The sequence below is a fragment of the Saccostrea cucullata genome, unplaced genomic scaffold, assembly GCF_032062105.1.
Source record: "Saccostrea cucullata isolate Sc308-1 unplaced genomic scaffold, CSIRO_AGI_Scuc_v1 ctg3524, whole genome shotgun sequence".
Taxonomy (NCBI): domain Eukaryota; kingdom Metazoa; phylum Mollusca; class Bivalvia; order Ostreida; family Ostreidae; genus Saccostrea; species Saccostrea cuccullata.
This window is the reverse complement of record NW_026921010.1, coordinates 38,939-52,081: the sequence shown is the minus strand read 5'-3', so window position 1 is coordinate 52,081 and position 13,143 is coordinate 38,939. Positions and strand designations below refer to the sequence as shown.

Below are 13,143 nucleotides of genomic sequence, written 5' to 3'. Positions count from 1 at the left end.
TTTATCTTCTGTATCCAATTGGTGTAAGGTAATCTTGTCCAAAATGCAGAGGTTGTCTATTACTTTGTGTTCTTGATGGTTCAAAAGGTTGTTTTACGTGACCAGTCTTATTTTGTAGTTTTTCGTAGTTTACCATAGCTGTGGAAGAAAGAACAACACAAAATTAATGCTATTCTTTTGAGCTGTTTGATATGCTTAATGTATGGCGCCTTTTTGAAAATAAAAACAGATATATGCAGTGACATCTCAGAAGGAGAAAAAGCTGTCTTATAGTTCTATTTTATAAAATGCAAAGATTCATTTTATTGTTTTAATTAATCTTCAGTGAAATACAATCTATTTCTGAGAATCCACAAATTATGCATTTTTTTCATTATTGATGGTCCCGTGAAAACACATGAAGCCTTTATTTGTATGAATTTAAATGCCACGAATGTTCTTAAAATATAGGAGAATTTTGTACATTGTCGACTTATACGGATTTTTTATCCAAATCAATATTCCGTATCTTGTTTAAAATATGTATTGTTTGAATTATTTATAAACTCCATAATTATAATTAATAAATTTTAGCTTCCATACAAAGGTATCTTTTAGCTGAAAAAAGAAGCAGTTTCCATATCAGATAATTATTCAATTGATTTAAAAATAAATTATCATTTCCTTTTTTAAAAATAAAAATGGATGAAATGTCATTATTCATAAGTCTTTAAGAAGATCTATATCGAGATTAACCTCCAAATTTACACTAATATGAATCAAGCATAATATTTTATGCTTTCACGGAGAAACAAATCAAAAATGGAATCAAAGTTCTGAACACTCTCAACAATTTCAGGAGGAAAAGAGCTTAACTTTACCTTTCAAAGAGAGGAGAACCAGAAATGAACAAATGCATGTCAATCAAAATACAAAGAAATTGAAAATTGGTATGATTTTCACTTGTTCGTTTAATCAGAGGCCTGTACAGCCGAGCGAACGTTCGCAAGCGCTCGTCGATATACGGAATTTTGGCGAGCGCTCGCGAACGTTAGCTCTGCTGAAGAGGCCTCTTGTAAACTCTTTTTGAGTCCAAATCCATGCAGATTCATGACTTTGTAACGGTTTTTTTTTAAGTGTTTATAATATTATATAAGTCAGTCGTTTCCATTAAATTGCAATTTACATATACATATACTGTACATGTATTACTAAACAACGTAGTTTATTTCTTTATCCTTGTTTGATACGTTCAAAAATTAAACACACCTGTAGGGGCTGAAAGTTTTTCATATCTGTGTTCTTCTTTCCCGTGTTTCAGTTCTTCATATGTTGTACTGAATAATCCAGATATAAACGTTTTAAACGTTGCCTTTTCATTTTCATTTTCGTTTATTTTTTATTCCAAATCATCACTAAACATATTTTTTTCAAAAATTTCTTACCCGTATGATCCATTATCTGAAGAAAGATGAGAGGCGTTAAATTGATTAAATTTCATGATTATAATTACTTGTTAATAGAATGTCAATGTGTCTTTTGAAAAAGAAAATATTATCTTGATATATCTATATGTTTTACAAAATGTCCTTACTCATTGGCGGTTTAATGACGTCATATCCGTTTTCCTGATCCCGACGAATCTGTGTCAGCTCTTCATATTGAGCTCTTAAAGAATTAATATAACGTTTATAAATATTCATATTTTACGTGTCAATCGGTAACCTTACTATAATGATAAAATTTGATTTAACAAGGTAAAAATCACAGAGATGCATACACTCGTAGCACTCGTAGCACAAGAATAATTTGTTTCAATGTGATTTTATAAGCATTTTATATTGTTATTTATCAAAACTGTGACAGCTCTTTGCATTGACAATGAAAATGTTTTCAAAAAAAAAACAGAAACTAAACTTGTCCTGCCAGTGGGTTTGGATAAGCTTATCTAAAAATATTGTGTCCTTTTCTTTAGAAAAAATATCGGTCTACCTCATACTGGTATTTCAGCTTTTGGCTTCAAAAATTACCACTTAAACTACATGTTTACATGTACCTCTAATCTTATTATTGGCATCCTCTTAGAATAGTTTCTTGATTGCTTTGAATATATTTTTTGTTATAGTTTCTTACATGTTACAAATGCATATTGATGTCAACCTTCTATTCGCAGTGCTTATTAGACCTTATTTACATCTATTACTTTATTTTCTTCTTATGATAAAGCATACGTTACCTCCTCTCTGTTTCAAGCCCTGTAAATTCAGGAAAATTTCATGAAACAAATTTTTTTCAAAGGTTATAAAAATAAAAAATCATTTAGAGTGATTTAATGCTTACTTTGTGTGCCACAGATAGTGTTTAACTCTTCCATTTTTCTGTTACTGTGAAATAAACATAATCGATCACATTAAAAGAATACAAACACATGAATGCTATTTTATGATTAATAAGAAATTGTTTTACTGAGGTCCTTTATTTTACAATGCCTTATTTTGTCATTTGGTTTACAAATGCGTACTATTAATTAATTCCGTGTTCTCATTTTTAAGCTTTCGCCTAAAGGTTTATGTACAAGTAGGAGTAGGCCTCAATTCCTGAAAAGTAATGGATCCTAGTTCCAATTTAGTTGCATTTGATTTTGTGAATAGTAAAAAGGATTAAAATTTATATATTAAAAATTTGTAAAAAAGTGTGAATTTATTATTTTTTTCCACGGTTGTTTATCAAATCAACTCTCCTATGTATTTCATTGAAAAGTGGAAATTTATTTCATTCGTAAATAAATCATTGAAATACTTAATTCAAGGAAAAGAAAATTATTATTATTATTATTATATATGAAATCTTGTAACTTTTACTGAAATTATTTAGCAAAATCAAATTTTGATAGATGAAGACATTATTATGAAGTGCGTAGAATTGGCCTCAGTTGTAAAACTTGTATTTTGAGATTAATATAAACATTAAACATCCTTTGAAAGCTTAAGGGACCTGTCCTAATACTAGAGCTTAAAACCTATTTGGAATTTAAAATTCCTTTCTCCTTGTCTGAAATCTATTGTTTATAATAGTCAAATTGCGCTCCGTTATTAGCAGACTTATTTTTATATTCATATGAAGTAGAGTTTATGCAAAATCTTTTACGTGAAAAGAAGAAAACACTTGCTGTGGCCTTCAACTCGACATTTAGATATATCGACGACGTATTGTCAATTAATAATGATAATTTCAATTCCTACGTCGACACGATATATCCTGGTGAGCTTGAGATAAAAGATACCACCGAGTCCGACACTTCTGCTTCATACTTGGATATTTTACTTGAAAAAGACACTAATGGTAATCTAACAACCAACTTGAAGCTATATGATAAACGTGATGACTTTAACTTTTCTATCGTAAACTTCCCTTACTTATGCAGCAATATACCTTCATCACCTGCATACGGAGTATTTATATCTCAGTTGATTCGATATGCTAGAGCATGCTCTACGTATGAATAATTTCTTAAACGAGGTAAATTATTGACAAGCAAGTTGATGAAACAAGAATATCAACAGTACTATTCTCGTTTAAAGTCATCATTTCGTAAAGGATGTATTCGCTTTAACAAAAGAATTGACCTATAGGAGAGAACAATTTCCCGGAAAAAACGACATTTAAAAATCAATCTTTATTTGTTGTTTTCTACCGTATATATGTCTAAATTTTTCAAATTTGTATTTGATACCTCAAATTTATTATTTACAACTTAACAATAAACCTCCAAAGTTGACCAAAACACCATTTTGTCCATAAAAGCATTGATTTTTGCATGAATTTTGGCCTTGAAGTCCTTCAGGGCAGGCCTGCCCCTAAGTAAAATTGCGATATTTTGATAGGTTATGATATAAGAAATAAATTAAGATAAGATATTTTTAGGGGCACCCCTGCCCTGGGGTCGAAATTCTCAAAAAACCTACAAAAAATAAGGAAATCTGATTTTCATCATCTGCTTTAAATTTATGCCCATCATTCTTATAGTCAGACTAGCTCAGTTGATAAAAGCGCCGACTATAACACCTATGGATACTTTCTTTTTAAAGTCGGGGGTTCGAATCCACCTGGTACAATACTTTTAAACTTTAAAATTTCGCCTTTTTAAAGACTATTTAGATTTTTTGTATAGATTTGTGAATTTTCCCTTTAATTATCTATCCTTTATGCATGTCCATTCTTGATAAATAAGAAACACTAAAGGGATATCAAATCGTAAAAATCCAATGTACAGCACGTTGTCAGTCAGGCGGAACGAACCTCCTAACAAGCACGCTTTCTTCGAGGACAAGAATAACTCACTATGTGTTACTCATTACAGGTATTCTTGGCAGCACTGAGCTGCAATGAATTTCAATTGTATATATTCCTTATTCATTAAATCACATTGGTTTTGGCTGCATATTTCAGTAAATGCACTCCCTTTTATTTCATTTAGGCCTTTATAATTTGCACACTTTAATGACGTTTTATTATATCCACGAACATGAAGAACAGCATTTCAGAGACAGTAGACACTACCTTTATGAAACATGAGAAGTAAAGACAAATATCAATTAGTGCATATGAAGAAAACAAACTCAGAAAATCTATAAAAGGGTTCCTCCTGCCTCTACTAACTGAAATGAAAATTTAGGAAAAACAAATTATTATATGTATTTAGCCTAATGTCATTAATCAGAGCGGAAATCGACGTAAATCGACAAGCTTTTTGTAGAGAAAAAACCAAGCCCGGTCCTATAGGTCAGTTCCCTATTTATAATGAAGTGATCCTTCTATGGTCGATACAATGACCTTGTCAGCAAATACAATTTATCATTGAATGATCCTCCATGGCACCTGATCCCACCTTTGATGTTTCGGAGGTCCGTGTTTGCTCTGCTCTTATTTTGTATATTTGTTTAATGGACGTTGAGATTGAATACTGTTCGTTATTTCCATATCATTCTTCAGAACAGTTTTGACTAAATATTCCATGTTTTGTTACCGCTCTTACCTTGAATTTTGTTTTCTTTCTGAAAGTAAGATTTTCCAAACATTATTCTAAAATGATTGCCTACGGTAATTTAATAGAATAAAAATCAAGATTACTTATAATTTAAACGAAATACTTACCAACACATAAAATTTGGTATCTTCTGTTAAAGATCAAAAGAGCAACAAGTACAACTAAAACAACTCCTCCAATTGTCCCACCAGCGATGATTTCTAATTTTGATTGTGGTGTATCAAATTCAAAACAGAAAATACCAATCATAAATGATAAGAAAACTTTACAAGTTTTTGTAAACATTTCAACCATTAAATATGAAATTCGAAAAAAGGGTAAACTGCAATATAAAAGCTATAAATCCAAGATATCTTTATGAAAAATATTGTTAGATAGCAATGTAATGTTTGCGGACTTCAGTTAAAAGATAGCAAACATGATAAGACAGCATTTGACATCAAACTCAATGCCAATTACGTCACTCATAAGTTACGTAAAATGCAAGGATTGCATAACTATATCCCCTCCAATTCCTTTGCGATAGGGTGAAAATCTTAATATGCAATGGTCTATGTAAAATTGCTCTATTGTAGTCCCGAATTCATTTTACGTCGACATAAGTACTGTTAATATGTTTAATAAGTATAAAAACGATGAAAGTATTTGTAATTTCATTTTTTAAATTTGAAATTTGAAATCAAATAAAAATTTTAGTAAATTCGGACTCTAGACACGTGGAATATTACAATGGAACCCCCCCCCCAACTCAAAAAAAAATTAAATAAATTAATATGCTAAAATAATGGGTGCGAGTATAAAATGCAGAAAAAAAAATTTAACTTGCTTACTTTATACAAAATTACAAGCCGTACAAGGATCCTGGTATGCATCTGAGTATAATACACGACTATTAATCATTGTTTGTTTGTTTTTTGTGCCTCTCAAGAATTAGTAAGGTATGTTATCAAGGAGTTCCCAGAGGTATAGAATAAAACATAGTTAATTGGTCAATAAAGTTTGTTGCAAGAGAAACAGGAGACTGTGTAAAACAATACAGTTTTTCATAAGCACTACTGTAAACTCCAACAACAGATTTTCCTGAACCTACATGGTCTTGTACGAATATTCAATGAAATAATAGAACGGTGTTATTATTTATCTATTTTGTTAATCGGTCTAACTGTATAAAAAACATCGAAAGAACTTAATATATTATTTATTTTTGAAATTTTGTACTTTTCTGTTGTTTTTTTTTTTATTTACATCGATTGTTTAGCACAAGTGGCAAATGCAAGTTAAGAAGAATCACAGCTGAAAGGTTAATAGGGATAAATTCTCTCGGTAGATCATTAAAACATTGTCGATGATGTATTTTTGAAAATAATTATATTATTCTATATGTAAGAATGCTTGCATACTAAAATATTACCGCTCCTTTCCTGTGTTGTGAATGTTTCAGAAGATGCAGTTGTATCGATAGTATGCGAAGCAATCGGCGTAGTAGTTGGGGTATGCGAAGGAATCCGCGTAGTAGTTGGGGTAGTGGTTGTTGTAGATTTCACTATCCACATAGAAACGAAAAGAAGTTTTTAGATAATAAGTTTTTTTAAAAAAACAAACATTAAACCCAGGTTTGACGGGATAAAGGTGATTTTTAAAAAGTTTAAGTTAAAATCTTTGAGTTTCTAATAAGGCTCTTAAATTATATGCAATCTCTTGATTATTAATATAAAAAAAATGATAAAACCCAATGTATTCTTAAAGGTAGCAATAGCACAAACGAGAAAAATAATGTTACTCTTTGAATATGAGACTTTTTTGACATCAACTATTATTTCAAAGGATAACAGTGTAAATGAAACAATCCCTTACCAACTTGTAAAATTTGGTCTCTAGATGCATTAAAAAAATTTCCATTGAATCCATTGAATGCAGTACAAGTATAAGTCCCTGTATCAGTTTCCTGAAGATTGGTCAGAGTCAATGTTCCTTTAATGGATGATAGTTCTGTAACATTGTCATTGGGACTGGCTTTAAACGTCCATTGATATCTGTTAACAGTCTTATTTGGGTGGATTCCAGGTGTTGGATTACCATCAGCTTGACAGGTGAAGGTCAGGGAGGAGCCAACGGAATACTGAGAGTCAGCACCAGTGTCTGGAAGCTTCCTTATGATGGGAACATTGACCTTAACTATAATTATAGAAAAATACTGAGAGTTAACACCCGTAGTCTGTGCGACTACCTAATTCTAGTAACTGCGAACTTAAACACACAAAAGGACTTCAATTTCTGTAAATTATAATTTACATATTTAATTAGAAAAAAACGCTTCGTTGTATACATTTTGCTTCATGTAAGCTACTAAATGCAGGGGGTAGAGATACATTTATTTTCGCCCCATGTCATTTTGACCCTATTTCTTTTGTCCGGTTTAAATACGTCCAGTAACAGTTCCGGTTAATAAATTATACTGTCATCCTGTTGTAAATTTGCCCACTTGTGTATATATGATGAAAGGGGTATTTAATGAAATGGGGCGAAAATAAAACAGGGGCGAAATTTTCCTGTACACAGTATTTTATTATTTTATTGTATTAGTATATAAATATTCATGTCTGCTATTGACCTATCAGTTCTAGTTACACATGACATGAACACAAAGATAAACTTACAGAATACATTAACCCTTTTAGATTCTTGATTAGGTTTGTCTCGGTCTGGCATTGTTAACAGTTCATTGTCCACGAAACATCTCCACACCGACTGATCATCATCCTTCGTCATCCTGTATGTTACCGTGCTGGTTACGTTGTAGACACACATACCTTCCTGAAGCGGTGGGGTGGTGGAAGACACTCCTGTCATTTCCTGTGGAGCTCTTATACCATGCCTATAGCGCCACCACCTGATTTGTCCTGGAGGTTTTCCAACATTGGCTGTACAGGACAAAGTCACATCCATGGTCTCTTCTATATTGTCTGGTACAGGAACTGGAATGTCATAAGGCTGCTCAGCTGGTGCTGTAAATATATGTTTTCAGGGATTTACAGATACCTGTTTGTTATTTAAACATTCATTTTATTTACATTCAAGAGATTGTTCGTGGTGTTAAGGTAGAATCTATGTCGGAAAAGTCTTTGTTACAAGATTATCAAACTTTTCAAAATGATAAATTAGCACTCGCTTATCAATCAGCCAAAAGCCCATGACATGTATCCCTGTTAAATGTAGTGCAGCCAGCGAAACATGGAATGATATTTACATACAGCAACTACACATTTTCAGTAAGTTCTAGGGGTTCTTACCATAAAGAGAATGTGAAAAATCTCATAAATACTAATTCAAAGATCGTGTTCGTTGACTTTATAAACTAAACAATATTGAACAGTTTTTCTCAATGATAAACTCTTTTTTATTCTATCAACATAAAAGGTAAGTCCACATTTAAGAAATTATTATGTGTATAAACTCTATTATTGTTAGTCAATTTTATACCTTAAATTTGTCAATACTTTCATAAGTCTTTGTAACAATGTTTTCAAACTTAAATATGATGAAGAACACACCAAAATAATTATTAAAACTGAATAACATATATACCTTTTTCTTCTACCTAATAAGAGATAGGTAATTTACCGATGTTAATATTCTTGACCTTTTTGGACTTACACGGGATTTGATTATTAAATGATTGTTGGGAATAATGAAAGCATAAAAGGTATATCGATTTATGGGAAAGAAAATAAAGTAGGAAAATATGTAGACGACTCTTTTTTAACATTAGATGGAAGTGAAAAGTCTTTGAGAGAATCAATAATAATAATCAAAAAATTTGGAAATGCTTCTGGTTTGAAGCTTAATATTTCAAATTCTTAAGCAGTATGGTTCGGAAGCAAGGCAAGATCAAAACAAACTCTATTTGATGACTTAAAAATTAATTGGAGTGCTGATACCTTTAAGCTCGTAAGAATAATTTTCACCAAAAACTTAGAAAATATGGTGTCTGTCAATTATCGACCAAAAATAAATTCTATCAAAAAATTGCTTGCATCATGGGCAAAAAGATATTTGACTCCAATAGGAAAGATTACAGTCATTAAAACCCTCAAACTCTCCCGAACCCATCAAAGGAATTACTTAATGAGATCAAAAAAATTTTATTTTAATTCATTTTGGCATACAAGGTGGAAAAAGTAAAAAGAAATACATTGATAGGAGAAATTGAAGAAGGTGGACTAAACATGATTCATTTATCCTCCTTTATTTCATATATAAAACTGCTGGGTAATATTTAAGGAAGTTGTTTAGAAAATTTTCTCATCTTGTTAAGAAGAAAGTATTTGTATTACTCAAGAACTAAATGTACTTAGCCTATATTATAGAAGCTGTTAACATTTTTAAGTATTACAGAAAAATTGAAAAATATTGTGAGAGCAATTTTCATTTTAGAACTAAAATGTGTAGTAAATGGGCAATGTTTGATTTGTCATACATAATTTCAATTATCACTTAAGATGTTATTATGAAAGCTGGTATTTTTGGAAAGGTCACAGAGTGCGTGTGGTGTGAGAGGGTGTGTTTGTGTGTGTATTTTGTTTCTTTTGTAAGTAAGAAAATATTAAAAAATAAAGCATTTAACAAAAAATTAAATGACTGTTGGAGGTTACTTTTAGATTAAAATTGTTTATCTAAATCTGTTTGTTTTATTTAAAAAGATCATATTCAATAGAAAATTGTAATCAAACACCAAGAATATGAATTATTAACAAATAATTATGAAAATGAATGCATATCATTTCAAGACAGATATCACAAAAATGTATACACGATCACACAATCTAAAACACTAAGATCTTTGACTTAGACACATTTCATTAAGATATTACACTATTCGGTTGACAGCTGAAAATTTCTTAGAATTTTTGCATTCCTTCAAAAAACTTACATACAATTCACATTTTTTATAGTAAATTGTAATTAAACCGTGTACATTGTAATTTTATTACACAAGATATAATCTTGGATTCGTAAACTTCATTAAGGCCAAGATTTAGTAAATGAAAGGTGCATAAAAGTTTCTCTAATCCCACAAATATATAGTCATTGAGCAATGTAACCAAAAATATATGCATATATGTATATTGAATTAAGATTATTTTGGCATGGTTTTAAATTGAATTCTGTGAATTTCCAAATGCAGTATTTTCTACCATTTCTATTGAAGCTGTAAAGAACGGGAAAAAGTGACATTGAATTAATTATGACGTCACAATGGATCTTCTAATTCACTAGTTATGATGTCATACTACGAAGGTTCTACCTTAATACAATTTAAGCTGAATATATATGGCCCATCTATATGACACTTTTCGAACATAAGTACCATTCACGGTAGCTCAGTCGGTACAGCGCTCGCTCCGTGATCGGGAGGTCGTGAGTTCGTATCTCGGCTGTGACTGACCTAGTCGTTAAAATGGGTAGCAACTGTTCCTTCGCCATGCACTCGGCACTTTGAAGTGAAAGTTGCGGGTCCTTCGGTTGAGACCTCAAAAACCAAGGCCCCGTGTCAGCGGCAGGCGTTGGCACGATAAAGATCCCTCACTGCTCAATGGCCCTGAGTGCCGAGTAAAGATCAAAATTTGATGCCCTCCACCAGCATACGGTAACGTCTCCATATGAGTGAAAAATTCTCTAGAAGGACGTTAAACAATACACAATCATTCAATCAATCGAACTTAAGTAACGCATTTAAATAACAGTCCTTTAGATATACCAAAATACTTACCTCTAACTGTGAGAGATGATTCTTTTGTCTCAGTTATTGAACCTGATCCAGCGTTAATAAATAGAACAGAGCATCTATAATGTTTCTCGTCTGAACACATCACCTCGTTTACTCTCATCACAACAACATAAGAATAAGCTCCAATAGCTGTTACATTGAATAATTCAGATCGATTCTTATAATCATCGGCAAAGTCTGTAAAGGAATTAGAATCACTTCTACCAGGGGGAGAAAAAGAGGCAATGTTTGTAAAATCCTCTGGTCCTGATCCTGTTTTAACTTGCCAGGAAATAGATCCCGGATAGACTGTGTCACCGGAGCCTAGAGTATATGTACAGCTGAAGTCAACAGAGCCTCCAATAGTGGGCGTGAGAGAGCCAGCTGTGGAAACTGTTCCTGCAATACTACCTTAAATAAAAGAAATATGCATCATCAATTCAATTTTAACAATAAGTGAAGTGATGATTTAATTGCATCAACCTTATAGTGCATGCTATTGGAGACAATTACTTTATATCTACAAAATTAGTTTCTTTGATGTAAGGCTATTACATGTTTGGTTATTATGTAAACACTACATATCCACAACAATATATCTGAATAGGATAATACCATTCAAATTTAAGATGAACTTCAAACTTTAAATCACTACGGTGATCTTTAAAATATCACTGAATATAGCTTCATCTGGGAAGATAAAGAGGAGGAAATATGTCGGCAAGTGTAAAATGCGAATATCATATGGATCAAAATGATTCTTTTTAAGGTATAATTGAAATATTTGAATAGCTTTGTTGTAACGAGTGGTGATGGTGCAGTTCTGCATCTGAAACTTTCCTTGGTACTATTGCATCGTAATACAATGTATTAAGTTTTAAATATGTTATTTTTCTTTGAATGAAAGACTAAGTTTTAATTATACAAAAGCGTATGCTGTGTTACAACGCAAAATGTAATTTTACCAATGCAAAAATACTGTAAACTTGGATTATTGATTTTTCGTTATAACATTTTGTGCCGACATCAGCACCTTTTTCGGATAAAACATATAACGCATTGCAAAATTTTCTGCCGAGATCAAGCAAGATTTAAACAATTAATTTTGGTTAGTCAAGGTAAGAGTAATTCTAAAAATGAGTATTTATGAAGAAAAACCCCGGAAAAATTAAACAAAAAGAAAATGCATTGAAAATAGTAGCTTATAATTTACCTTAAGGTTTAAGAGTCGAGTGAGCTGTCATTGGGTGTTTTAACAGGAATATATATCAATTTTACGTGTATGTATTTAGTAAATTTTTTTACATTAGGAAAATGAAAAATCGGTCGATAATTTTATCTACTTCCTGTTATATTTACTGGGACATAAAATTGCCACTCCCCCTATATAATATCTACAGGTGAACTGAATTATCTCTTTATATTATCCATTACACTGTTACAACGTCTCAAAACAAAAAGTTCCACATTTACATTTTCTAAAACCAATTGGTTTATTTTACCTTGGTTATGAATTTCAAGACACGATACCGAAATTGCAATTTCATAGGTATAACCTTATTTGTGATCAGATAAGTTTTAAACTGAAAAAAAAATGATTTCATGTTTATGCAGTTTAGTGAATGGTAAAATTTCAACATATTTACAAGGCTTTATGGTTGGTTATTAAAAGCTGGTCATTTTGTCAATTTTTTTTTTAACCTAATTTACTTTCTTCAGAAAAAAAGAATCTACAGAATAATTCAAAATTTATACTACTAAAATATTTTTTCAGGTGTTTTATACACAACTTATCCAAGATGTTACATTGTAAACATGGTAAATATATATAAATATAAAAAACCATAAATTTTTATTAAAATACATTCTTATCATTTCTTTCAAATAACTTACCTCCAGGAAGAAAGGAAAGGTATAAAAAGCAAAGATACAAAAAAGTAAATAAAAATTTGTCAGATTCCATTGAATTCATTTTAAACTCATCGTAATTCGTTGTACATTTCTGCAAATTGTTCAATTTAAAACTCAAAGCACACTTTCCACAGCCAAATCAATAGAGATTTCGACATTGATGATATTTAGAATTCCTCTTCAATGACGTATATATATATCGATTATTCACTAGCAAAAAACTACGGGGAATACCGAACCCTATCACAACGATAAATAGATCATGATAAGAGTATGCACTATCTTCATATGCTCTTTTCGATTAGCATTATAAACTTTTAGTACTTACTATTTATAAAACAAACGTTTGCATATATACTTAGATTGTTGAGTTTAATTTCCCCCGTTTTAACTTTTCTTATATGTATATCCAATAACAAAATTAACATTGTAACAGTAT

The 13,143-nt window shown here is 31.1% G+C and overlaps 2 protein-coding genes across 2 annotated transcripts; both read right to left on the bottom strand.

Moving 5' to 3' along the window:
- On the bottom strand, positions 1-5,246 carry LOC134258964 (uncharacterized). The gene is made up of 8 exons (XM_062741558.1): positions 5,134-5,246; positions 5,015-5,033; positions 2,320-2,363; positions 2,216-2,234; positions 1,574-1,647; positions 1,425-1,440; positions 1,249-1,316; positions 1-138 (listed from the first exon to the last, which is right to left on the bottom strand). The coding sequence occupies exons 3-8, from the start codon at positions 2,351-2,353 to the stop codon at positions 2-4; spliced, it is 348 nt and encodes a 115-aa protein (XP_062597542.1). The 5' UTR covers positions 2,354-2,363; positions 5,015-5,033; positions 5,134-5,246; the 3' UTR covers position 1.
- A 1,156-nt stretch (positions 5,247-6,402) lies between these two features.
- Positions 6,403-12,876, bottom strand: LOC134258967 (basal cell adhesion molecule-like). Its single transcript, XM_062741559.1, has 5 exons — positions 12,687-12,876; positions 10,797-11,204; positions 7,684-8,031; positions 6,881-7,201; positions 6,403-6,569 (listed from the first exon to the last, which is right to left on the bottom strand). Exons 1-5 carry the CDS (start codon positions 12,763-12,765, stop codon positions 6,403-6,405), a joined length of 1,323 nt encoding a protein of 440 aa, XP_062597543.1. The 5' UTR covers positions 12,766-12,876.
- Positions 12,877-13,143: the final 267 nt, after the last annotated feature.